At 42.1% G+C, this 27,986-nt stretch overlaps 1 protein-coding gene across 3 annotated transcripts; it reads right to left on the reverse strand.

Annotated features, from left to right (window-relative positions):
* Positions 1 to 228: 228 nt before the first annotated feature.
* Positions 229 to 27,863, reverse strand: LOC125297230 (beta-1,4-galactosyltransferase 1-like). Of its 3 annotated transcripts, none has more exons than XM_048247435.1 (7): positions 27,464 to 27,550; positions 25,366 to 25,588; positions 15,545 to 15,780; positions 13,282 to 13,469; positions 2,271 to 2,393; positions 1,240 to 1,344; positions 229 to 467 (listed from the first exon to the last, which is right to left on the reverse strand). In XM_048247435.1, coding segments are annotated over exons 2-7 (783 nt in total). In that variant the 5' UTR covers positions 25,367 to 25,588; positions 27,464 to 27,550; the 3' UTR covers positions 229 to 337. The 3 variants fall into 3 exon arrangements, with proteins under 3 accessions (XP_048103392.1, XP_048103393.1, XP_048103390.1); XM_048247436.1 differs by lacking the exons at positions 25,366 to 25,588; positions 27,464 to 27,550 and adding exons at positions 16,027 to 16,116; positions 18,473 to 19,894; XM_048247433.1 differs by lacking the exon at positions 25,366 to 25,588 and having other exon boundaries at positions 27,464 to 27,863.
* Between the last annotated feature and the right edge of the window lie 123 nt (positions 27,864 to 27,986).

Genomic DNA, 27,986 nt, shown 5'->3' on the forward strand with positions numbered 1-27,986 from the left:
GTCATATTATGACAAAAGTGTTTGTAATGTGAGGCGAATGTTTGATTTAAAGATGTGTTTATGACATTTTGAATGTTGTGTGTCATTTTGCTGGATATTTGAGGCATTTTGCATTTTGTGTGAGCAATTGTTGGTTTTGTGTGTGGAGTTTTGAAAACGTGTGTAAACAGTTGTAAAAAACTGTAAATAACATGACTTATTAATGTTTTCAAAAATGGATTCATAACGTTTTGGAAAAGAGCTCTTTATTTGTACCACCCCATAAGTTGTCTCGAGACATTACGACAAACTGATAGAGGTGGCTTATTGCAGCAGCATCATGCTGTTTGACAAAAGTTCATGGGCTGCCGATGTCCACTGTGACGTTCGTGTAAAGAGGGTTCTTCTCGACACTAATGACACGGTACTGCAGGGAACTGAGACCGTCGCTGTTGATGGTTTGTCCAGTGAGTCTTAAGTTGTCGAACCTGCACCAGAAGAAATGGCAATACATCAGGGAATGGTGTGTGTATGTGTGTGTGTGTGTCAACCAGCCACCACCCTCACCATTTACATTACATACTGTGTGTAGGGTACCAAGTGCCACTTCCACCACTCGCATTACCTACTGTGTATAAGTTGTAAGTGCCAGAGGTAATTATTTCCAATTAATTAGTAGTTTTATGTTTATTATATTTATATCTAAATGTATCAGCAGACACTTTTTTTCCCAACACATTGTACATTATCTTTTAACCAAGAAACATGGTTAAAGATGTAGCTCACCCCTACCTTCAGTATTTCCAGAGAAACTCTACACAGGGTTTTATTTTTGTTTATTTCCAGTTTTCAGAATCTGGGCTGCCTACAGAGAAGCTGTTTTTACAGTGTACCCACAGAATGGGCAGCTAGTAGGTTGTGAGATGACTGCTGAATGTGACCAACAATATTATGGGCGTGAAGTTGCGTAGAATCGCTGACTGTACCTTTAATTCAGACTGCTTGTCATTCTTACTCAAGAACATTTACAATTTAAAATGTACTTGCATATTGGGCTGCATAGGTGCCACTCGTATTAATAATAAGTTGTTTTTATTCACATGTGCACAGCACCAAGCCAAAAAGATTGTCTGCTTTGGCTACATAAACATACTGAAGGTGTTACATTGGGCTCTGGTTCATATGTCAACAGATCTTGACTATGTGTGTGTGTGTGTGTGTGTGTGTGTGTGTGTGCGGTCGGGCGACTGCAGGACTTGCCTCTTTGGGTTGGGTTCATTGTGAGCCTCACTATGGTGTTTGATCATACGGCATCTCCCAGTTTGACCATCAGGCCTGGAGATGGACATGCCCCTCATGGAGACCCTAGAGGGATGACAAACATCATAATTTATTCTGTATGTGTGTGTGTGTGTGTGTGAGAGAGAAAGAAAGAACAAAAGAAAGAAAGAAAGAGTGAGAGAGAGTGTGTACTTTGTCAGTTTTGTTAGAAATATTATTGATGAATTCAAATAAAGTATTCAAGTGTGTGTGTTGCAGTTGTGATTATCATAAATGTATTGCGTGTGTACATTAAGTCTTGCTGTTAGAGCATGAATGCACACATGTGACTTCATGCTTAGTTCTATTCTGAAGACCTGTTGTACACATCGTCACAATACACAACCCCAGTAGTTGTTTGGGTAGCCGTTGCTTATATTGTGTGTGTGTGTGTTCGTGTTCGGCTTTGTCTTGTCTACCTTTAGGGGAGATATCGTCATCTTCTCTTCCCCAACCACAGTAGCCATTGATTGTATTGTGTGTGTGTTCGTGTTCAGCTCTGTCTTGTCTACCTTTTAGAGACGTCATCATCTTCTCCCCAACTCCAGTAGTTGTTAGGGTAGCCGTTGCTTGTATTGTATGGCTGTGTGTGTGTGTGTGTGTGTGTGTGTTCGTGTTCAGCTCTGTCTTGTCTACCTTTGGGAGACGTCATCATCTTCTCCTCCAGTAGTTGTTAGGGTAGCCGTTGCTTGTATTGTGTGGCTGTGTGTGTGTGTGTGTGTGTTCGTGTTCAGCTCTGTCTTGTCTACCTTTGGGAGACGTCATCATCTTCTCCTCCAGCAGTTGTTAGGGTAGCCGTTGCTTGTATTGTGTGTGTGTGTGTGTGTGTGTGTGTGTTCGTGTTCAGCTCTGTCTTGTCTACCTTTGGGAGACGTCATCATCTTCTCCTCCAGTAGTTGTTAGGGTAGCCGTTGCTTGTATTGTGTGGCTGTGTGTGTGTGTGTGTTCGTGTTCAGCTCTGTCTTGTCTACCTTTGGGAGACGTCATCATCTTCTCCTCCCCAACCCCAGTAGTTGTTGGGGTAGCCGTTGATCTTCGTGAACTGCTCCAAGCTCAGCGCCGTCACACCACCGAAGATCTGCATGTATGGCAGCCTTGCAAGAGCAAATTCAATAACAACAAATTTAATAGCACATTTTGTATATTGTTTGAAATGTTTTTATAACATTACCCTTGTTAGTGAAGCGGTTAAGCTCAAATTTGCAATTGAAGAGTTCAGATGCAAAAACAGTTAAGTCCATCTTCATAAATGTGCAAAATCTGCATGTGTTTTTTGTCAATTCCAGATAATTTCTATCAAATTTCCATTTGGTTGTATATATATATATATATATATACCATAATACTCACACTATTATTGTTCAAAAAAATAATGTAGATGTGATTGGAGTGTGGGCACTCTGAAAAAAAATAGTACCGTAAAACTTCAAATAATAGCGTGGCTACAGGTTTGGGTTAAAGGCCGGTCTCCAGTAGAGGCCTGGTCTGTTTTTTAGCTTCGGGTTGTATTTAATCGTCTAAAAAAAAAAAGGCCAATTCACACCAAAGATGTGCAATGACACGAAACCGTTGCAGAAAGGAGTTGCAGCGGTGTGAATTAGATGTTGCACGTCGTTGCAAGCAATCGCAAAGCATTCACCATGTCTGGTCACAGTTGCAAGGTTTTAGAATGTTGCATCAAGTTGCTGGTTAATAGAATGTTGCAGCTCATCTCGTCACGAATCTTTGGTGTGATTTGGGCTTAAGCATGGTGCAGTCTATGCAGGGACGGTTCTAGGGGCGGGGCCACAGGGGCCCGGGCCCCATCTGAAATGTCATTGGCCCCTGACTGGCCCCTGTACCGTCAATCATCAATAAGTGTCAAACTTGTTGAGAACGACGATCAGAGATGCAATTCCATTCCCAAACAACTGGTGGCAGTAATGCACCTATGAACCTTGAAAGCTAAAGCAAACAGTGAACTGTAAAAGAAACAATACATTTGGCCAGAGCCATAGAGAGAAAGAGTTGCAACACTCCCATTGGACTCCGTTGTACGCTTTTTGCCGCCTACTTCCGGGGTATGCAGCCTCGCGTAGTTCCAAAAAGCCATTCTATGGCGTTGGACATCATTCACTTCCATTGCTGACTGTCGAGTAACTTCTGAGGTAAGTTGATTAAATAGCTACCTGTTTTGAATTGTCAACTGTCTATATTGTATCATAGGCCCTTTATGATGCATATACTGATCTTTTGTTGTATGTACACAGCGTAATTATATATATATTTTTTTATCTTGGTAGACGACCGATTGCCGGCTAGTTTGTTAGCTTGACTTGCCTTCTGTGAAGGTAACGTTATATCCAGGGGTAAATTGATTAAATAGCTACCTCTTTTGAACTGTCAACTGTCTATATTTTATCAGAGGCCCTTTATGATGCATATACTGATCTTTATTTGCATGTACACAGCGTAATTATATATATGTTTTATCTTGGTAGACCACCGATTGCCTGCTAGTTTGTTAGCTTGACTTCGCCCTCTGTAAAGGTAACGTTAACGTTATATCCAGGCGTAAATTGATTAAATAGCTACCTCTTTTGAATTGTCAACTCTGTATATTATATAAATAGGCCCTTTATGGTGCATATGCTTATATTTATTTGTATGTGCACAGTGCAATTTATATATATTTTCTTAACTTGGTAGACAACCGATTTTCAGTCATTGCCTGCTACTTAGTTAAGTTATCTCGATTTTGCGAGCTGTGAAGAAGGTATCGCTACACCAAAAATTACGAAGTTCAGTAGTGAATCTCTGTCATATTTTATTTAGTAAATTATTGATGTTAGATTACTAGGATCTTTAAGGTTGATTAAGGACGGGTTTTTTTAGGTTGTATCTGCTGAACCTGGCGGTGTTAGCTAGTCAGCTGAGTACTGTGTATCTGATGCTAGTAGAAATAAGGTTTGTTTAATTACACCCTTGAAATGGCTGTTGGATTGCATGTAGGAATACAAATTATTACACACAAAAAAATATCATAAGCCATAATGAGCTTTAAAATGTTTATTACTCAGACAGTAGTGTGACTAATTTGTTCCCCAAACACTGCTGCTGCAGGCGGCTGCTGCTGGAGGCGATGACTGCTTGAGCTGGCTGGTGTTGGAGAAGGATGGTGATGGCGGCTGCTGCTGGTTATGGTGGCTGTTGCTGCTGGTGGCGGCTGCTGGTAATGGTGGTGGCTGCTGCTGGTAGCTGCTACTGCTGGTGGCGGCTGCTGCTGGTGGTGGCTGCTGCTGGTGGCGGCTACTGCTGCTGCTGCTGGTGGCGGCTGCTGGTAATGGCTGCTGGTAATGGTGGCTGGTGCTGGCCATGGCTGCTGGTGGTGTCTGTCCATTGTTGAATCTATTGTCGCCCTATTTCACTTTATCTGCTTTTTAGTGTCCAGGACACAGATGAAGAGGATGTTAATATGCGTTGTCGAGAGGAACTGCCCTGCAGTGACTGGCCATAGTGTATAGTGGAACTCCACAGGTGTGAGTCTGATGTATGCAAGAGAAAGTATTTTCTAGGCAGTTTGTGCCCGTCTCAACAGATCTTGCTGGACCACCAGTATCGTTGTTGTGGCCACTGTACGTATGTTTGTTGATATTATTCATGCTTGTTCCTTGTTCATGCTTGTTCCCATTTTTTTTTGTTCCACACTGTTCATTTTTATCTTATGCCAGGTACCTTTATTATGAATGTTGTCCTTCCTTTCAGCCCTGATGCACTCTGAAGCCTGATTTGTGGAGGATTTTCTTAAAATGTATAAATCACTTATAATATTCCTCCCTGTTCCTTCACTTTGTTCTTGTTTTTCCAGTTAGATACACACATTTACACACACACACACACACACATCTTGTTGTCTCACTCAGTATTTTTTATTAAACAATATTTGATTCATTCATCCAAGCTTAATGAGTTGTTATTCTTTAATATATTTGATTCTTTGTACATTGCTTAGTATTAAAATGATCATGGTTGTGTGGTCAACTCCTGCCTCATCAGAAGAAGTGGGTGTAAATGCAGAATGGACTGTTCTTTCTCAAAAAAGCAAAAAGGTACAACGGAGTCCAATGGGAGTGTCGCCTGTCACTGTTCTCTATCACTCTCTCTGCAGCTAACATTACTCTTACTCTGTGCATTAACCCAGAGCCGTAGAGAAAAATCATAGCTCTGCACTTACCTATAGACCCAAACATATTAGCATAATGCTTTTGATAATATGTGAATGGCTTAATAATAATAATAATAATATTAATTGAATTGAATGGCTTAATAATAATAATAATAATAATAACTGGTTTTACAGTTGCCAGACGACATGCTGAATACAAGCATGGCTTTTGTGAAACACGCATTTGTGTTTCACCTACAGACTGGGATGGAGCTGGTGACTTCAACCCACAGTCTTCAGAACCACCAGTCACCAAGCATTGCTGGTCCTAATGGTATGATGCTATTTCCTATTGCCACTACAGTGAGCATATTTTGTCATTCATTTTAGAAACGCCAGGTTGACAGTGGGTTATGCAAGTTAATAACAATTAAGTTACTCAAACTTGTTTCATGTTCTTCTCTCCAGACATTTCCCATTCTAGAGCAGATGGTTCTGTGCAACCTCTCCTAAACTGGTATTCCACAAGATGCAGCCCGGAAAAAGGAACACTCAATGACTTCTGATACAAAGACTTCAAATGGTTGGAATATTCCATCTTTAGTGTTTTGCTACCCCTTCCGTAATTTTCGCTTTCAAATGACCTATCGTCAGTCTTCAAATCAGAATCAGGCTTTTCTAACTGGAAGCAAGACGCTGGCTTCAAAGACCATTCCAAACAAGACCATTGTAAAAATAGTTGTTGAAAAAATTGTGTAAATATGATGTAGTTGTTGCTCACATGCTGTGTGTGTGTGTGTGTGTGTGTTTGTTTTAATGTACGCAAACTGGCAGTGAAAGTGGTTTCTCTTATCAACAAAAGGGGAAACAGTTAAAGTAAAACTTGTTTAATTGAACGAAAAATGTGTGTATGATGATGCATGATTTGTGTTTAAAATTGCAATGTATTTCCACTGAAGTGTCTATTATATTTTAGTTTTATATTGTGTTTTCAATGCACATTATAAATAAATGGGAAAATTGTTAAGAATTGTATTGGCTTTTTTGTTTTTTAGCATTTAGCATTCAAGTATTTGAACAAGTTAAGACTGGTGAAATGTATGCACCTTACTGCTGTGGTGTAGTCTAGTTAGCTGTAGTGGGTATACTGTGATGAACCCCAAATATTAATACCTATCCTTGTCTGTTTTAAGTGGGTATACTGAGATGGTGATGCTTTTTAAGTGGGTATATCAGAGACTTTCTAATGAGGAGACACAGCACTCAAAAAATCCTCCATAGAAATGCATGGGGCTAGTTTGTAACGCCAATGGCGTTGTCTACACATCCCACCCCTTCCTCGGCAAAACGTCAACATGTGAATACATTGAGCCAATCATGTGGTGTGATGTGAATACATTGAGCCAATCATATGGTGTGTTGTGAAGATATCGTGCCAATCATGTGTTGTGAACTTGCCGCTGGAGCAAGATTGGTGTCGTGAAGCCTTGCGCACGCATATTTCTGCCGAATAGGATGCCCGATGAGTGACCAAAAAGCGTTGCAATATGGCCGTCGAGTGGAGGGACTTGCCTAAAAGGACTTTGGGTATACCGCGTATAGTCCTGCATATCACGTAGACAACGTGCCTCTGCCTTACTGAAGAGATTTTCTGTGTATGGATGTTGACCGGTTCTTGGCCCCTCAGTGTATGATGTGGCCCCTTTATGGCCCCCTGTCAGAAAAATCCTAGAACCGCCACTGAGTCTATGCACGTTATGAGATGGCATTAAAAGACTGCGTTGGGGAAAAGCTAGAGTTCCAAATTGTATAACTTTTTTCAATATGAACTATGCCCATACAGTATGTCCGACTTCGTCATCGTTCAATTCATCCCTTGTGTTTAAAATGTGCAGATAGGCCGATGGTAGCCTAAGCTTGTTTTTATGCTAGCAACAAAACAAAATGGTTCGCGAACATTATTCTTTATTCTAAATGCGTACTGCCATGGCAATAACGAGAAAGAAGTCAGAAAAGGATTTTACCTTAGGTTAATGATGTAAAGTCAAGTGCGCTTCTATGGGTCTGGTGTGTGCAAGCGCAGTTTTTATTGATGAGTTGGAGTGGCAAGTTGCAGTGGAATTTGGCTGCCCAGGGCATTATAAAACTTCACTTTTAGGCCTACTCATACACGGCGCTGAAATTGCATATTTAGCTGTCTAAATTCGAATCATATGGGGGAGAAATCGTCGGACATCCATGATTTTGTTATTCAGCACCCCTGGTCAAAAATGTTTCCACGCGCCTGGAAGTATAGGCTATGATTTGAAATGTAGACGGTTGTCAAATATGGCAAATAAAATACGGGAGAAACGATATGGTTCCTGCTCTCTCATGCTGTTTCATTCATGCGGAAAGGAAGGGAGAATGAAACATACGCACGTTCCACTTTTGCATGAATAATTCCTTAACGGTTTTGGTCGGGGCTGATAATGCAACTGTATTTGACAAAGGACCGATATAGGATATTTGCTAGTGACAAAATATGAGCTTTCAGTGTGATACGATCTCTTTGTAATTAATGATTAAAACATGTTTCATCTGTTCTGGCTATCCCTGCTATTTGGATCTTATTGTAGCCTCTCTCACTTAATGAACAACATCTCAACACTAAATGAATGATCAGTGGCGATTCTAGACATGTTTAACAAGGGTGGCACTAGTGAGGCACTGATTAATTCAAGGGTGGCATGAGGCAAAACATCCAGATAAACAGAAACAGGCTCAAGATGTGAAATTAGCACAAGTACATTAGGGAAACCAGATGCAAACACCATACTCATAAATTGAAGGACAAAAAAACACAAATACCTTACTCTCACATAAAATTTCTTTGTACTTGAATAAAATGTAATACAAACATATTAAAGTTAATTATCAAAGTTGTCTGTCACTGGGCTATGCTGTGCTAAAACAAATTCCATCATGGGGACATTAAAATCATGAAGATATACAAATATACTCCCCCACAATAACTTATATCTATGGCCATCTATTTTTGTAGCTGTTAAAATATTTTGACCTGCTTTTTTGTCTACTTGTTTATTTTCTTTAAAGTTCTCAAGAAACTTGAGATTGGTATGGAGTGTGTTGTGTATGTGAGCAATTTGATCTCAATATTATGATCACAACAAATCTGGGCAAATTATTAATTACATTTTCACGTAGGGTAACTTGTTGCAGGGCAACCACACATAAACAGTCTTCCGATTGGATGATTAATGATCAGTTTCTTGAGAACTGATCTCAAGAGTTCTCAGTAAACTTGAGGTTGGTATGAAGGAGTGTATTGTGTACTGTATGTGAGCAAACATTTTTTACGTTGCACATGATGCAACTTCTTGCAGGGCAACCACATAACCGGTTCCATATCTTCCAATTGGACGATTAAAGGTCTCAAGAAACTTTAGGCTGGTATCAGGACCGCTGCTGGTCATTTGGGTGGCCTAAGCAGAAAAAATAAAGTAGTAGTTTGATGCTGTTTAATTACATAATACTGAGCCTTTTTATTTATTTTAGTGTGGCAGCAATACGTTTCGTATTTTACCTTATTTATAAATGGTGCACTGTCACTTTATCACTGGTTATGTAGACTCACATTGAGTCTACATCAGGGGCGATTCTAGACCTAGAGCTTTGCTGGGGCACAGGCCCCCAACACCCAATACATAAAAAAAAACATTTAAATGTGCACGCAATATGAAATAAATGGCTTTTACATCTAGCACCCATCATGTCCTCATCCATTTCTTGCCTGTCTCTCCTCCTCCTCCTCCTCCTGTCTGGTACTGGACTGCCCAGCCTGTGCTCTTTCTCCCCTCTCTTCTTCTTTTTGACCTTCTTCTCCTCCTCCTTCTCCAGCACTCTCTCCCTCAATTGTTGTAGCAGCCACTGCAGCAACATCCAAACACAGAGGCATAAGTTGGCCTACTGTATACTCACTGTATGAATTTAATAGGCTTTCCTACACAAGGGAAGCTTATTTTTAGTCAAAATTAAGATATACTTCCCTCCCAGGCAAGGGTCCTGTAGTCATCCTGGCAATACTGCAGTTCTTTGTAGCTTAAATAGCCTACTAAAGCCTTCATACTGATTTTTGGTGAATTTGCAAATATAGCCTAATAATGTACACGGAAGTCTACTACTAGATGCTAATTATCTTATTATGCTAACCACCAACCTCCTCCACGCAGAACTGCAGACACAAGCCGTTCCTTTGCTGTACAGCCTGAGGAGGAGGAAGAGGAAGTGTGGCCTGACCCTCCAGTACGGTGCAAGCCTGAGGAGGAACTGCATGAAAGCATGTACAACCTAAAGTTTGAGGCACCAAAGCCAGACTACGGCCAACCCTCCTATGACTCATTAGAACCTGCGTACACGCCTGCACCTCCAATGCAGTCTTACCCCCTACCTCTCATGTCTGCGCCTCGTAGAAAGGTACTAGCCTACTATACTCATGCACAGTACCCCCAACCTCAACCTCCTGTGTCTTTCTCACAGCCACTCGCTCATCCTGCTCCAGTCTATGCCAGGCCATGGCCTGCAGTGCCCAGCTCAGCCTTCCCTCCAGCATCAGCCCACAGAGTGGGACCTGCTGCGCCTACACCTTACCTAACTCTGCCTTCCTCAGTGCCTGAAGAACATTATAGGGGTCCAAAACCCACTATCCCCAAGTTTGCTCGCCCAGACCCTAGTGACTTTGCTCGGCTACGTATAGCCCTGGGGAACCTGCTCCCATCTAATGCTACAGAGCTCTTTAAGTATCAAATACTTGTAGACCACCTGAAGCTAGATGAAGCTAAGCTCATTGCTGATGCCTACCTAAATTCACCAACACCTTACTCTGACACAATGGCTGCTTTACATGACAAATTCGGCCAACCTCATCAGCTTGCCCTGAGAAGAATAAGGAGTGTGCTGGGGTCCCCTGAAGTCAAGCGCGGTGACCTAGCCGCCTTCGAGGCGTTCTCACTCCAGATCCAGTCACTCGTGGGCCTATTGCAGACAGTATGACCCGAAGGGGAGATTGAACTCCACTGCGGCTCACATGTAGCCAACCTTCTGAGCAAGCTCCCTCCTGAACTACGAGCTAACTTTCGCCGATATCAGTTAAAGCACTCCAGAGCCGTACACACGTTGTACAACCTGTCAGAGTGGCTCCGCCACGAATCATGGTGTCAAGGCAGCGACGAGCTGGCCCCTGAGAAATGCAGTAAGGAGAAGCAGAACACAAAGAGTGACTGCCGTCAGGCAAAGAAAATAGTGTCAGTCCTGCATGGTGCTGGTGAGGTTCCACAGTCCGCCTCCCAGTCACAAGAAGAAAGCAAAGAACAAAGCCTACTGTGCCTACTGTGAGAGCACTACCTCAGTCAGTGCACTGACGTTGCCAAGCTCTCCAAGGATCCAAGTCAACAAGCGCTGCTGGCGCTGCGCACGAGCACACCAGGCAGCACAGTGTACGCTCACGAAACCCTGCAACCTCTGTCAAGGGAAGCATCTCCTCGCCCTCCACGAGATAAACGTGAGGACGGACAAGGCTCAGAGAAACGTGTCAGCTAAAGAAGATAGCGCCGTAAACAGTCCTGCCTCTGACACGCTCTACCTCGACAGACCTGGAGCAAGCAACCGTGCCCTGCTGAAGGTTGTGCCTGTGCTCGTGCACTGCGGTGGAAGGACCTTCGACACCTTTGCGATCCTCGATGACGGGTCTGAGAGGACAATGCTGTTGCCCTCCGCAGCAAAGTCCCTCGCCATACGGGGAACTCCTGAAGTCCTACCACTACGCACAGTCCGTCAGGACATCCAGGTACTCCACGGGCATTCACTCACAGATCCTGGCGGACCACTTCTGGTCCCGATTCATTAGAGACTACCTCCCCAGCCTGCAGACCAGACAGAAATGGCACTCCTCTCCTCCCGAGCTCCAGGACAATGCTGTGGTCATGATGGTCGACCCGCAGCTTCCCCGGGCCTTGTGGCCCATTGGCCGCGTGACCCAGGTTCATCGCGGCGATGACGGCTACATCAGGTCCGCTGATGTTCTCATCAATGGACACTCCTATACCCAACCAGTGGCCCGGTTGGTGATGCTGCCAGCCCTCCCGTCTGGGGAGGACGATGCTTCGCCAACCACTGACCCCCCTGCCTCCTGACTGAGTATCCCTTTATTGGTAGCAAATGTGCTCTGCACATTTGAGGGCGGCTGTATAAAAGGCCGGGACTTTTATTTAGTTATACTTCCGGTGAAATATCTTGATCTCGTCATTGTGTTTCCTAATTCACCTACCTGTTCTAGAAACGGAGCTGTCCACGCTTGGCAGGCTCCGAGTTAAAGTTTAGAATTACCTTTTAAGTGAAGTTGCCTTTAGTTTCCAAGTCTTCATGGTACATTCCCTCACAGTCAATGATGAAACGTAAGTCATGCTGTTGAATTTGTGTCTATTTCCGTTTCTGTTTGCTTGTTGTAAATCCGTATGTATGCTAAGTTAGTCAGGATATTCTCTGAATATATTGTGTAGCATACATTTCCTAATGTGCCTAAAATGTGTTGAGTATAATGCCTACACGTATCTAAGTTGCATGTTATTAGCGTTTTAGCACTATTTGCCTCGTTGTTGTTTGAGAATACTTCGGGTAAAAGTTTTCCTTCGTCCTCGTGAGATTCACGTGTACTCGTTCTAACTGCGCTACCTCTTTGGCCACTAGGAGGCTCCAGAGACTGTATAATGTCTGCTCAATGACTGAGCTGTCTTTCCTATGAGAAATCACCAGTGTTTATGTTGTATTGGTGGTGTGACTCAGGCACTTATCTGTTAATGTAACTGCAGATCCTTATTTGTATTTTATAGTGCCTTATTTCTATTTTTTCTTGTTTCCCTTTCCTTTTCAGACTGTGTCTGGATTTGTGTATTTGTGAATATATGTGAATTTGGACCTGAGCTATTTGAGAACCTTTAAGAATACAAGTCAATAATTACACCCCATCGTCTCCTCATCATTCCTCTACCTGGCATTCTAACCGATGCCCCATCTTGGATAACTCCTAACACCTAAAACGAACCAGCTATCCCTGTAGCCTCCCCAATATGAACGATTTTCATAGGTTGTTGCGTTCAATCTTACCCAGCTACAGAGGTGCTATTTCCTGATTGGCTATTATGGCCCCTTTCTTTTTTCCTTGTTTTTTTATTGGCTGGTAAGTGACAGGCTCGAGTCATGACTAAAGCAGGCACCTGTGAATGATTATCCTTAATTCATCAGAGTCATCAGATAGCCTAGTCATATAGGTAGACATTCAGTGTGTTTGAACTAATTAATTTGATAATATTTTCCATCTTTGCAAAGGAAAAGTTTTGTGTAAAGGGAATTAAAGGCCTGTCTAATATAGACGCCTGTCTCTAATACTAGCCGGTGCAGTTTGGCGATTTGGGAAAATAAAAGCCCTGGCTATTATTTGGAGTTTTACGGTAGATACTACATACATGTGTGGTATAATGAATAATTGGTAATTAGGCCACAATGGTTTAACCTAATCACAACCAGCTAATGTGAGAACCAACCAGCAATGAAGCTCACAGCATTTTAGTGACATATTGCTGAAGTGTCAGTCCTGGTGTGAAGCCCTCCTTGTGTGAAGACTTTGCAGGTAAAGACAAGCAAGTTTAAGGTCTTTTTTATTCATTATTTCTATTTCAGCATAAGATGCTCAATTTAATCCTCTCAGAATAGCCTTGAGCATTCCTGATGGACCCAAACAAACAATAAATGGAGGTACAGCACGTCAAACTGATTCTACCTACCGAAACCCAAACTTGTCGATAGCCACAGAAAGGTGCCTTGGTTGACTGTAGCACTTGTAGAAGTTTCGGTCGTCCATGGGGATGATGTCCACGTCACTGAAGACGAAGCACCCGTAGTCATACTGCTTCCGGGCTTCTGCATAGCCCACGTTCATCAACTTGCCCCGGTTGAATGTCGTTTCTCCATACTGCAATGACACACACACACCCACCCACACACACACAAACATGCATGTTCTCTTATCTCTTGCATAATTATGTCTGTATGTGAAACACAATTCACAGCAAATCACTCTTTTTTTTTTCAAAATCAGAGACCTGCACCCCTCAGAGTTGAGTTGTAATCTACTGCCATAGATAAACATAGTATACTGAAGCCGACAAAAAAAAAAAAAATGTCATGGAACAGGCTAGTTTTGAATAAAACACAACCTTATTGTGTTCAAATGGTCATTCCAATTGAGCAATCCATTTTTTCTTTTTGAATCACATAATGTAAGCATAATATATACTAAAAATAAAAGAGGGATTGTCACATAATTACTAAACCACATAAAATCAAATTAAACAAACTCATGTTTTTCTTTCAAACACAATGTATTACATTGAACTGACATATTATACCACAGCAATGAATATATCCAACAGAATCATGTAAGATCAATGTGAACCACCGAAGTACTGGCAGCTGGCAGTCAAACTGATATATATATATCTAGGGGGAATCGTTTGCCAAACCCAAACTTCAAAACAGCAGCGTTCAGAACTCGGACCAAAGTACAGTAGCCTTGATGTTGCCGCTCCCTTGTGTTACCGACAAGATCTGCTTTACGAAAAATATTCAAATTAAAAACCCACGCAAGCTACATATTAATTTGAAGACAGTTAAAGAAAAAGTTCGGTGTGATATTGACCTAAAGTGTGTTGAAACATGATACCAAGTGTGACCTTTTGTCTCATCTCGGCTTGTCCCCTGCACTCCGATATCTGGTGCTAGGTAGCCGATGGTACCAACAGGTTTTCAATGGGGGTGCCATGGGCATCGGGCTAGCCATGCAAATAAATCACTGTTTTACACCATTTACGAGGTTCAAAGTAGCTCCACACTTCATTGGTAGACTTCCGAGGGCCCTGACATTTAAAACGAGACATTGAGAACTTTGAAAAAACACTGGTAGTTTATTTACAAGACGATTTATACAGACAGTACCTTCAGGAAGTTTACCGTTCACTGGCGTCTTGAATTTAGCAGAGCCGGACAGTAATGGAGTACATTTTTTGAGTACAGAACTTGAGTACAGTATTTGAGTACAATTTTGAGGGATCTGTACTTTACTCGAGTATAATTTTTGGGGAGTACTCATGACTTAACTCAAGTACATTTAAGAGACAAATATTGTACTCTTTACTCCACTACATTTCTATCCATAACGGTGAGTACCCGTTAGGCTACTTCTTCTAAAAAAAAAAAAAAGAAAAGAAAAATCTCGGAAACCTTCAATTTGTTGTTTCCCTCTCAAACGTGATTGGGTTGTGCAGGCAACACTGATTGGGGCAGCCTATCAGCAATCACCTTCAGCTTTCCGCCAAGCATGGTCAGATTTAGATAAGAGACGAAACCATGGACGAAACAATGGATGAAGACGCAGCAGGTCCATCCCGGGAATGTGCCAACCCGTGGCCCCACCTCGCCAGACTATTTAAATTTTCTGAACATGTTAATGATAGTTCAAGTGTTTCAATTACAAAATATTATTTTATATTTGAAATACGTATTTTAAATACATGTATTAGAAATACTGCCCATCCCTGGCAACAATTAGTAATTAGTCAAAGAGCCATTGCATTCTGTGTAATATAGAGGTTAACAAAGATTGAAATTTCTTTTAAAATATACATTTTGGAGACAAATGGAGTCATACCACAGGTCTATGTCCAGGAATGGATTACTGAATGGGCCTACTGGGCCCAAGAGCTCAGGGGGCCCTGAAGCCCAAGTGTGTGCAGTTGCTTCGTCTCCACCCTTCTCTTCTCTTTCCACAAAACTCAGCAGAAGTCATCATTTAAAGGGTCATTTTTAAAAAAAGGCGGTTTTGATTTTTAATAATATTTTTGCATGGCAGGAAATGTATTGAAATTCTTGACATCATGACTACGGCCTTGCCCTGAACATGTATAGATCATATAACCATGGGCGTTCAAACATACAGTAGTAAAACATAATAAAAACCAGTCAAACATAATAAAACGTCTAGCTCATTACCTGATTGATGACATAGATGCCATAGTCCAGCTGCTGTCTCTGCAGGATGGGATGGAGGTAGTAGAGCCAGTACTTGAGGTGGAACTCACGGTGTCTGAAGGGGATGATGACGGCTACCTTCTGCCGGGCAATGCAGTCTCTGGGCCACCAGCGACCCCCTTCCACGACCTCAGAGTTGTCTTTCTGCATTATCTCTAATTGTATTGGGTGTGTGAAATTTATGTTCATTGGACCCACTAGCAGAGAAGGAGGGAGAGACAAAAGTTTACTGGGTCAGAGATCGCTTTGAAAGAGAGAGACTAAAACTAATTCATCTCTTACTTTAGTTCCTTTTATACTCATCTCACAGGCTACTCTATCTGTAATGTTTTTGGCACACAAAGGTTGATTTGTTGGTGATGTTTTGTTGTGTTGTGTTGTCCTTCATCGTGTTGTGCATTGTTCCATAGGTTAGTTATTGGCCACTGTGGAAAATTACCTACCTACAGCACAATGAATACAACACCTCTCCTGTGTTTATCTGAAATGGTTGATTTGTTGGTGATGTTTTGTTGTGTTGGCCATTCGGGCTACTGGAAGCACATGTGACACATGTATCAAGACACAAGAAAAATGGCCCATCCAACAGCAATATATAGTATGCGGCATGTCATTGGGGTTATCAAGTGGGCACCGCCATTCACCAATGTTTCGTTAAGTTAGGTCCACGACACCTCATGAAGGCTTAACAGTGAAACCAGCGTCCTGGAGACACTCCCCTCCATGCTGCCACCACATTGAAATATCCAATACCCAAAATACTCTGAACCAGCCCAGGCATGGTCAAGGTTGGCTAGGTTGGTCCGTCCCGTTGATGTGGACTGAACCATAGCCATAAAACCCCTGGCCAACCAACCATCAACATAGGCACAGCCCATCACAAACACAAAACAAATTAGCCAGTTAGCTTAGGCCCCATCACAAACACAAAACAAATTAGCCAGTTAGCTTACGCCCCATGTTGCCACCATATTACCACAATAAACTAATACCCTTAAGAGACCGTTCGTTATTTATAAACGGGGTCACCGGAGGGATTTTGAGTGCTTCAATCAAAAGTTGCATGACCCTCCCCTGCCTGCAAGAATTTTTTCAACGACCCTTCAGCAGTCTTTTCAAAAAAGACATGGCCCTCCCCGGCCAATTGTCGATACCTTCCGCCCACGCTATAAAACGCTATGAAAACACATCGACTTAAGCTATTGTTCTAAACTAACCCTCTGCTTTCTGATATTACACATCACACTTTACCAAGATGGTGGCCATTTCAGTAGATTTACTCACTAACATTGTTGTGGAAACACAATAAGCATGGAAACTAAATGCACACTTCCTGCAACTGCATTTGCCTACTTGAAATAAGTTACTCCTCCAGTAAGTATTCATACATGAAATAAAACAATAAAACATTGAGACCATTCAACAAAGCACACTGGGTAATAACAAATTCAACACACAAACTTGTTGCTATGGACTCGTCTCTAGGCTTCCTCAGTCATTGTAAAGCTGCCAAAGCTGAACATTATCCAAAACTCAATTTCTCAGACGAGCGTCAATGCCAACATGCCAACTTTTTCCGGGTTTAGGCCTATATTCCGGGTTATATCCCATATTACTGTAATACTCTCATAACATTAGTCCTGCATTCTGGCCTGTCTCTGTGTTGTCCTGTTGTTACCCCTTGCCCTTCCAGAGAAACATATGCATTCAAATCATCGTTTTGCTTGCTTGAATGTGAACTCAGAGTGATGTTAACCTACAGTAGGCCTATTTAAGTTAACAACGTGGTTGTCATTGAGAGCACGATTCATTGGCTTGCAGTGTTGGCCGTAGGCTATGTCTACGTCGCATCTGCCAGGCTAAGAGCCAAAAATCCCCTGTATATTCACTCCAAGTTGGCCTACCATAACTTACCAACTCTACACTGTAGACCATAAACTGGCTATTTATATGACCAATGTATTTGTTCAACTTTATGAAGCAGAATTACGCGACTGCTACTTGGGCGTAACACATTTTGTTGGCAGGAGAGAGAATGACAGCGATGAACAAATTGCACTTGTTGCTGGTTACCAATAAATAGGGCCTACTATATATTTTTTTGCAAACAACAACAACAGAGCTGTCTGAGAGACAGCAAAGCTAGAGATGGGCAGGAACAAGGTCAATTGGTAGAAATGCTTGTCAAAACGTTAGGAGCTGGATGTGTGGATGAATGAAGCACAAGTATGCTTTATAAGCATGCACACTGTTTAAAGTTAGACTAGGCTACACGGTAAACCAAAGTTAAATTTAGCTTTTTTAGGGCTGGATAAAGTTGACCAAATGGATATAGGCTGTTAGGCGTGAATAAAGTAGGCTACTTTGTTGCTCCAACCCTTCCAACGTTAATGGGGACGGATGTTGACATTTTCCATTATTTTTGCGGAGAAACCCGGAAATCTCCCTTATTTTCATTGTTCAATGTTGACAGAGCTATGGAACGAAAGAGAACGTTATATGGTGACAGAAATCAACAATCAAATAAGCCACTTTGATTTTTTGCTGTTTTCATTAATACAAAAGATGGATGACCCCCCCTCCTAGACAAAAAAAAGTTAGGTGACCCTCCCCTCAACAAAGAATAAAAAGACATGACCCTCCCCTATTTTCCTCCGGTGGCCCCGTTTATAAATAACTAACAGTCCCTAACCAAACTAGACATGGTCTAGGTTGGCTAGGTTGGTCCGTCCCGTTGATGCCGACTGAACCATAACCATAACAAACGCTAGCCAACCGCCATCAACCCAGGCACAGCCCATCACAAACACAAAACAAATTAGCCAGTTAGCTTATGCCCCATGCTGCCACCATATTACCACAACAAACATCCAAATACCCTTAACCAACCTAGGCATGGTCTAAGTTGGCTAGGTTGGTCCGTCCCGTTGATGCGGACTGAACCCCTACGAAAAAATGAACTGTAAAATTTCACAGTAAAACAATTAAATTTACAGTTCAACTTAAATTTGTTATAGTTCTACCATTGCCTTTACAGTTCGACCATGAATATATCATAACTTGACTATGAACTCTCCCATTACTATGAATGTCATGGTCGCACATCTGATGCAGACTTTAAAGTTTACAGATAATAAGTAAAGATGATGATTGACTGCAATTTGTTTATAGTCAGACTGAGGTTTTCATAATTATGAGGTTTACTATAAAGTTTACAGTTCAACTAAACATTTTCAACTTCAAAAGTAAATCACATTTCTGGGATAATACCAGACTGTATGAAATAAAACATGAATTCCCTCTTTTTATATCCTTCACATTCCTGTGCTACCTCATTCCTGTGCTTCCTAGGCTACTTTTAAGCCTATGCCATGTTTGATGTGGTCATCAAATAGGCTATGTTTACTTACTCAGATGTTAGGCTACTTGTATCGACTAAAGTTTAACAACATGACAGAAAAACAAACTTGATTAAAGAACACAGTGTCATCCATTATCACTTATCATGAACACATTAAAAGCGGTCATGGTTGAACTGTTAAAGATCCATAAGTTGACAGTGTTACTATGAACTATCATAGTGAATTTTACAGTAAAACCATCAAATTACCACAAATAAATTAATGAGAATAGCAGCTCTCTTTTTATGGAAGCCTTAGCTATGTAGCTATGACACCATGTGTGCAGGACCATCTTACTCAATTTAGCTCTAATATTCTCAGGGTCCTTGACTCTATATAGTATAATAGCACCTGCCAAGGTTAGAAAGACTTCAGTAAACCTAAAACACCATGGAGGAATATCACAACAGTAGCAAATCAGAAGAGAGAATGTAGGAAAGCTGAACGTAAATGGAGAAACACTAAGCTTCAGATTAACTCATCTTCAAAAAGAGACTCCACATTTATAACTCTGAGTTATGTATAGGGCCAGGCATTCTTCATTAATTGTATTATTAACACATTAATAACTCCCCTGCTCTTTTTGCCATTGTTGATAAGTTAACAAATTCCCCAACAGAGCTACCTCAAGATTTCAAGTCAACAAAAAATGACTTTGGTTCTTTTTTTCATCACAAAATTGTGAACCATTCTCAGCTCAGGCATTTTCCCAGCAGCACTTAAGACTGCAGTTATAAAACCTCTCCTGTTGTGTTTGCGGTCAAATGTGACCGATTGACAATTCTTTTCTCTCAAAAATATTGTTACCTTATTCTGACTACCATGAGGCGCCATGACTTAATACAGGGCATCGGAACACACAAAATAATTTTTTATTAATTCTCATGACAATTTGAGTGTTTTATTTAACACCCATGTGTATTCCCGGTCTCATATATGACCGGCCATTAGAAATGAATGGGTGAGAAAATGGTCAGTGTATAAAATTTAATCCAGACACTTATGAATCCACTTATTGAATCCATACGTATTGATTAGATGGACTGTATGTATGCTTCTGTACATTAAAACACCCTCACTCCCCCTCTCTGCTTGTGGAATTGCCCCTCAGCAACAGAGACATGAAACTGCCCCAACTGGTCCTTGACAATTCAAGAACTTCAGTGCATTCTCCTCCAAGCACTATGGGATGTCTGGAGCCCATAATTGTCCCCAAATATGTTGCATGGTTGCACTGCATTGTAAGCCATTTTAAGCTGTTACACACCCCAAAGCTGTTTTGTCATTTAAAATAGTTCTGCATGGACATTGTTGTTCCCACCAAAACTGTACGCTGCTTTCCCAACAACAAGCCTTGGATAACCAGCAATGTCAAGACCCTTCTTAACAGGAAAAAGATGGCGTTCAAAGAGGGGGACATGGCAGAGCTGAGGCGCGTGCAAGGGGAACTCAAATTCAAGCTGAAGGAAGCTGAGGAGGATTACAGAAAGAAGGTGGAACAGAAGCTGCAGGAAAACAACTTGAAGGAGACATGGGACTGCATGAAGGTTATCACTGGCCTGAAGAAGAACAGCAGCTCTGTGGAGGGGGACCTGGACAGGGCGAACCAGTTGAACCACTTCTACAACAGGTTTGACTGCCCTGCTCCAGCTCAAATGGCGGTGGTCTGTCCACCATCCCCCACCCTCACATCCCCACAATACCAGCGCAACACTCACCTCCATCATCACAGGCTATCGTACCCCCACCGTCACTGGATTTTGCACCCCTCCCCCACATGGCGATCACGAACAATGAGGTGACAACGACCTCAGTCAACAGCCATCAGACACACAGATCCCAGATGCACCCCTCCCTCTCCCCTCCCCTTACACCCCTCACCATTACAACAGATCAAGTGATAGTCCAACTTAAGAAATTGCGCAGCAATAAGGCAGCTGGGCCTGACAGACTGTGTCCAAGGCTACTCAAGGCTTGTGCTGCTGAACTGGGGGAGCCACTGAAGCACATCTTCAATTTGAGCCTACGCCTTGGACAAGTTCCAACACTGTGGAAGACATCATGTCTTACCCCTGTCCCTAAGAAGCCACACCCTAGTGAGCTTAATGACTACAGACCTGTCGCTCTTACATCACATGTGATGAAGACAATGGAGCGATTGGTCTTAGGCATGCTCAGACCCCAGGTACGCCATGCACTAGACCCGTTACAGTTTGCTTACCAGGAGAAAGTGGGCGTGGACGATGCCATCACTTATCTTCTACACAGGACACATTGCCACCTGGACAAGGGGAAAAGTGCTGTGAGAATCATGTTCTTTGATTTCTCAAGTGCTTTTAACACCATCCAGCCCCTCAGATTGGGAGACAAGCTCTTGCAGATGGGTGTGGACGCTCACCTGGTAACCTGGATTACAGATTACCTGACTGAGCGACCACAGTTCGTCAGACTGAAGAAGTGTCTCTCTGACACGGTGATCTGCAGCACCGGAGCGCCACAGGGAACTGTGCTCTCTCCAGTCCTGTTAACCCTGTACACATCTGACTTCTGCTACAACACAGAGTCATGCCACATGCAGAAGTTTTCTGATGATAATGCAATTGTGGGGTGTATCAGGAACGGGCAGGAGGAGGAGTACAGGAGCTTGGTGGAGGACTTTGTGCAATGGTGCAAACTCAATCATCTTCAACTTAACACTTCAAAGACCAAGGAGATGGTGGTGGATTTCCGTAGGTCTAAGCCCACTCTGCTACCAGTCCACATTGATGGGGTCAATGTGGAGGTGGTTAGCACCTACAAGTATCTGGGTCTCCACCTGGACAATAAACTGGACTGGTCAGCCAACACTGATGCACTCTACAAGAAAGGGCAGAGCAGGCTGTACTTCCTGAGGAGGCTGCGGTCCTTCAATGTGTGCAGTAAGCTCCTCAGGATGTTCTACCATGTCTGTTGTTGCCAGCGTCCTCTTCTATGCAGTAGTATGTTGGGGAGGAAGCACAAGGAAGAAGGATGTGGGGTGAATTGACAGGCTGGTAAGGAAAGCAGGCTCTGTAGTGGGAGCTGAACTGGAGTGCATCACTTCACTATCTGACAAAAGGACCCTGAACAAACTGATCAACATCTTGGACAATGTCACCCACTCCACAGCACTATTGTTAAGCAGAAGAGCCTGATCAGCTGGAGACTTCGCTCACTGCCTTGCACAACTGACAGACTGAGAAAGTCATTTGTCCCCAGGGCCATTGAACTGTTCAATGCCTCACTTAAGGGAAGAGGAGAGATAGATTTCCCAATAACGATGGAGACACGCACTTACGAGGGTTTTCTACGATTCATCTTACGGTCGTTCGCTTGGTTTTTCCAACTGTTTCCCGAACATGCTCGACATAGTGAACGTGCGTGCACTGCTGTCCACGTCAATAGTTCTGAAATATCCTCTAATTTGATGGTGATGTCAGGTGAGTGCACGTCACAGCTAGGCCTACCGTTTCAAATTCGGATCTACACATTAATTCACACCAATACGAACTTTGACAAGCATCCCAAGTAGGGTATATACCACACACAGACATATATAGTAATTATTTAAAGGGGTGATAGAATGATGATATAGGGTATTTTGTGCTGGTCCTTAAGGTCTCTGAATAGGGTGTGTAACATTGGTTGGGCTGAAAATGGCATATGTGCTGTTCTATGCGCCCTAATGCAAGCCTGGTTAAAAGCCCTAGAATGAAACGAGAGGCTTTCTTCCTTTTATGGTATGCTCATGAATATTTAGATGACCTGCGTGCTGATTGGTTGGTTTACAACGAGCGAAGCTCCGGAGCAAAGACGCAAACATGGCCGACAGCACTCACTGAAACAGCCAAGGTGGAAATACTATGGAGACATAGGTGTTGAACAGCATATTTGAGCCTGAATCAGAGGAAGAATCTGAAATAGAGGAGTAACCAGTCGCCCATAGATTGGAAATGACTACTTCAGAGTGGTAAGTTTTGTCATTTACTTGAGTTTGCCACACGTAGCCCAGTTAGCTAGCTGTAATACTCGCACGTTAGTGTCGTAGACTAAGCTAAACATTGTATTAGGTTCGTTTTTAGCATTGTAAGCAACAGAAGTTATTAATTTGCACACACACAAATGTTTTACAACTTGTACCCTTGTGCAATTTTTGTCAAGATGTCCAGTTAGAAGCTAGCTGAAAAGTTTGTAGCCCGTCGTGGGCAGTTCAGGCTATGCTGTAGTGAAAGGAGTGCTGCTTGCAAGGAAAGTACTCGTTTTAGTCATATTCTCCTGGTGAATAGGTCATCTGATTAGGAGTTACATACATTATTGTAGTGGTAATGTATGATCTTACAACGGGACGTCCAGTTAGCTGGGCAGGAGCTCTGTGCAGTTTGTAGCCTATGGCTGAAGTGAAACGAGGTCAACGAAAATATTACTAGGCCAATTTGTGTCAATTCAAAAACACTTATTTATCCCCAAGGGGCAATTTACATAGTAGGCTACAATGGAGTAGAGTACAATAATCAAAAATCCTATAAATATCACTGTTTAAAATACAGTAGGTACATGTAATCTTGTAACTATCCTGCTGACATCTGATTGAGATTATTACCTTCTTTCCATGTAGTAGCCTAATATGTTATCTTACAACTCTGGTAACTAAAACTGGAGACATTTGCTACTGTGTGCTACCTGCTCATTCAAAATTACGAAATAACAGCAGGGAAATTGTTTGTTTTTACAGGTTATTAAAAGAATGACCCAGGTTCCTGAGGAGCTGACCTGAATGACCATCATGGCCTCAATCTGTTGTGCCTCTATATTCTTTGCAAAATGCAATGAATATTTACAGAGCTGACCATGGCCGTTTGAGAATCAGAGGAATGGAAAGGTGAGGACAATCTGATACAAGTGTTAGCAGTTACAATATATAAAATATAGCCGCAAGCGGCAATGGCGGGCCCGAGCACCTGCAGGCCGCAACCCGTGACAAAACCTAAACCAAACAACAGAAATGTTGTAACACAAGTGAAAGTCACTTTTGCATGCACACACCAAGCTGTTAACTCACAGCAAAAGCATTTGCTAATATTCTAAGCCCTGCAAGATGCCACACTTGGAGCATCTGTTTGGCATGCTGCCGTTCTTGTAATGTTCTAAAATAAGAACGTGCAAATAAATCCATTGTATCTAGACAACACGGTTTTCAACATATCGACTAGATATCATTTGAATTGATAACGTGAAGTTGTTTCCACTTCTGACGTCAAAAACGTATGTGTTATATGGGTATTGGTTATATTACAGCTTAGCAACCAAACTATCGTGTTACTCAGCTTTAGTTAGCTATCTTGCTGAGAACCTGTCAGAGATCTCGACAAACATGCATAGTAAAATGTAGGTTAACATGACAACACAGGTTTTATCCGAATGACACAGGAAAATTAAATAGCCTTGCCAATGAACTAAATCACACATTCTACTTGCTAGATACACGTTAGCATGCCTAATAACTGTTTAGCGACAAAATAATACTTACAGCATGCGGTTGTGATGACCTTACGGTCGGAACAACCCCTCGTTTCAGTAACAGCAGCTTAGCAAATCCTGCTTAACTGTACAAGGTTTTGAAGACTGCCTTCGGTGAAATGTTTTGCAAATTAATAACGGAGTGTCGAACTTTGCAGGGATCTTCTGGTAGAAAAACATTATCCATGCCCCTCGAACTTTTGAATCCTTGAGAAGACTAAGGAAAGTCTCAGCTTTCTTTGTAGCCTAAGTTTCAGCCTGGAACACTGCATTTACGACCGTGGCTCATTTTCGATATCCTTGAAGAACTGTCTGCTTTATAATTCCAGTGGGCTGGTCTGTATGTAAATTTTGAGGCGTGACAAATGTACAGGCCAGAGCCAAATAAGGTACCACCTGCGAGTTTGCGTAAACTCGCAGCTTCGTTTGGATTCGCCTGTTTTATGGCGGGAGTTTCGAATTGTGAGATTTGCATAGGAAGGAGGTGTCGGTGGGGTTTTGAACTTCTCTGTATGTCCATTTCACCCACTGAACTATCACTATTCATCTATGACAAAGTAAACTCGGTTTTGCATTCTATGACCCCTTTAAGATTAGATTGTTGCACCTTTTATGTCTGTGTCACTTAAGAAGACGTTTGAAGATAAGAAAGAGGTCGAGTAAGAAAGAGAGGAAATGTGTAGGCAGTGTTGCCAGATTGGCAGAGGTGGAAAAAGTACTAAAATATTGTACCCAAGTAAAAGTACCAATACTTTGATGAAATATTAGGCTACTCAAGTACAAGTTAAAATACCGATCTGAAAATGTACTCAAGTAAAAGTAAAAAGTAGTTAATTTAAAATGTACTTTAAGCTGGTGTCCACGGCTGGCAAGAAGTTCCTAACTCGACGATGTCGATGCTGCCGTCTTCCGAGGATGTCATCCCTAAAGAGCGCAAACTCTCTGAGGACCTCGGAACACGACCACAGCGGCCGGGTTTCCATCGCCAGCTACGGAAGAACTTTCAGAGCGTCAGCTGCCGGTCGAGAGTGTGGTGGAGTCATAGCTGCTAGTTTGGGAGCTTGCGGTGCTGAAATATCCAATACCCAAAATATTATATACATCCTGTCAATGATGTCATGCATCCTGTAATTGATGTGTTGAAACGTGTCTGCTGTTACACCACACAGTACATGTGAATTAGTAGACCTGTTCCAAGACATCGAAGACACAACATACATGTCATATGTACATGTAAGTAATTAACTGGTACACTTAATAGGTTTATTCCACTGTATCAAAGAGTAACAAGGTTGTAGCAGCACAGCTGTTACATGTACACTGAAGACAACGAGGCTTTGACTGGAGCTAAGAATGGTTTGTATATCAAATCTATCATGACCAGATTTACCCCATCCAGCAGGTGTCAGGTCAGCTCTTTGCCTCTGATGAAAATGTAGGCAAATTGACAATGTTTTGTAAAAGCATTCAGTATTACAATGTAACAACTATATGTAGGTACTCACAAATACATTATGCAAGTACAATGATAGTACCTGATAGTACATGTTGTTACACAGGTTGTACCACTATACCTAATTAGGTAGGTACACTGTAACAGCAACACATTAAAATAAAGTGTTACCGTCAACTTAATAATACTGTATGCGGACTGAACTTAAAACTGTAAGTTATGGTCCTAACTACAGCAGTTAGCCTACTGTGTAAATGTGCCATGCATGAAGTCTAGTCCACTAAATTAAATAATTATCGATACATTATGGTCTTTAGCTTCCAGTAATAATATTTTACAGATTATCTAGATATAATAGCCTACCTGGAAAATAGATAAGTGTTGAAATGTTAGGGACGGTGTTGAATAGAGAATGTTGGTCTTGTTTTAAATAGCACTGCTAGTGTTGCCTGTTACTCATTGCTGTTGTTAAATCAGAGTGTTCAGGGTCCGTTTTCTCTTAAAAGTTATTCACAAAGACTTTCAGACTGATTGAAGTGTTCCCTTAATTTTTTTAGCAGTATATTTTTAAGTTAAAAGGACATATTTTTTTTGCAGTGGGCTGGGGCTGAGCTCACCAACGCAGAGAGATGGGCAGACGATTACTCTTATGCAAACACGCAGGTGGCAGGCAAATTTGGCAGGTAATAAGCATATTTGCTTCCTCGTATTTGTGTATTGCACTGTACTCAGGCACACCAGGGCAACTACCTGAACCTATTACCTACCTGAGTCTATTGCCTGTGCTCTCAACCTTTTTATGAGGGATCGGGATTATAACCCCAAAAAATTTTTTTCAATCTTTTTCTATCAATTTTATCAATATCAGTCAAATCCTTCCTGGCACACAGGATTAGCATTGGTGAAGACATTGCGCGCCCTGATTCAAATAATATGCAAAGACAATGAGGACCTATTGAACAAGCATGGTTTAATCACGCACATCTCCACCTTTTCCATGTTTGTGTAATGGCTGTCCACTAGCCTACTGTATTACTGCTACACTGTTAACATGCTATATTAGCACATATGCATAACCCCTTCCTCCCACAGCCTGGATTGAGGCCGTACTTAATACTTCATACTTAATACTTGATCAATGGTTGTAACCCTATTACTTCAACCTATTCTTGCACTGATATTGTTTTTTATATCACTGTCTGAGTAATTTTTTTATTGGTAAAGTGTCAAGCCCTTACAGCCCTTCCTCAGACTAATGAGGACCTATTACCTGCCTGAGTCTATTGCCTGTGGTGTCGACAGCTGGGAAGGATCAAACTATATCCTGTAACTGAATATCAAACCCTCAAGTCAATCAAGTCCTTCTTGGCACACAGAATTGGAGTTGGTAAAGGCATTGGGGGAATGCATAAACTGGAGCTCCAGGTGTGCTTGTAGTGTGAGAGCGCTGCTCCCTATAAGTCCCTATACAGTTGCCTTTTGTAGACTTACCCAAATGTGGAGGTGTTTCCGGACAAATCTCCAAGTTCTTCTCCGTTGACACGATGGCTCTGTGTATTACTGTTTCTGACGTCGTGCTGCTGTTTCCTGGCACTCTGGTGCTGTTTAAAAATGGCAGAATCGACCAGGTTTCCTCATGGTACAGGATGTAAAGCAGTTGGATAGCCCCGAGGACCATGATCAGGATGCAGACCTTTCTGAAGGTACTTGATGAAAGAGGCACGCCTGCCATACCGAGTTAAATCGTGGAATAAACAAATAAAATACATAAACATGAATGTGGCGCTCTTCTTTGGACTCAGCATGTCCCAGTCACTGTTGACTTTCTCGGCTTCTGCACTTGTAGGAAACAGGTCACATATCCTTCGGGCTCTCTCTGTGTGTGTGTGTGTGTGTGAGAGAGACAGTGAGATAGATACTGTTTTCACCTAGGTGTCATCTATCTGTGTGACGTCCTCAAACCAGTTGGACAGGCCCTGAGATGGATAAAAGCGGGTGGGGCCTGAAAAAAGCA

Source organism: Alosa alosa, chromosome 7, assembly GCF_017589495.1.
Source record: "Alosa alosa isolate M-15738 ecotype Scorff River chromosome 7, AALO_Geno_1.1, whole genome shotgun sequence".
Taxonomy (NCBI): domain Eukaryota; kingdom Metazoa; phylum Chordata; class Actinopteri; order Clupeiformes; family Clupeidae; genus Alosa; species Alosa alosa.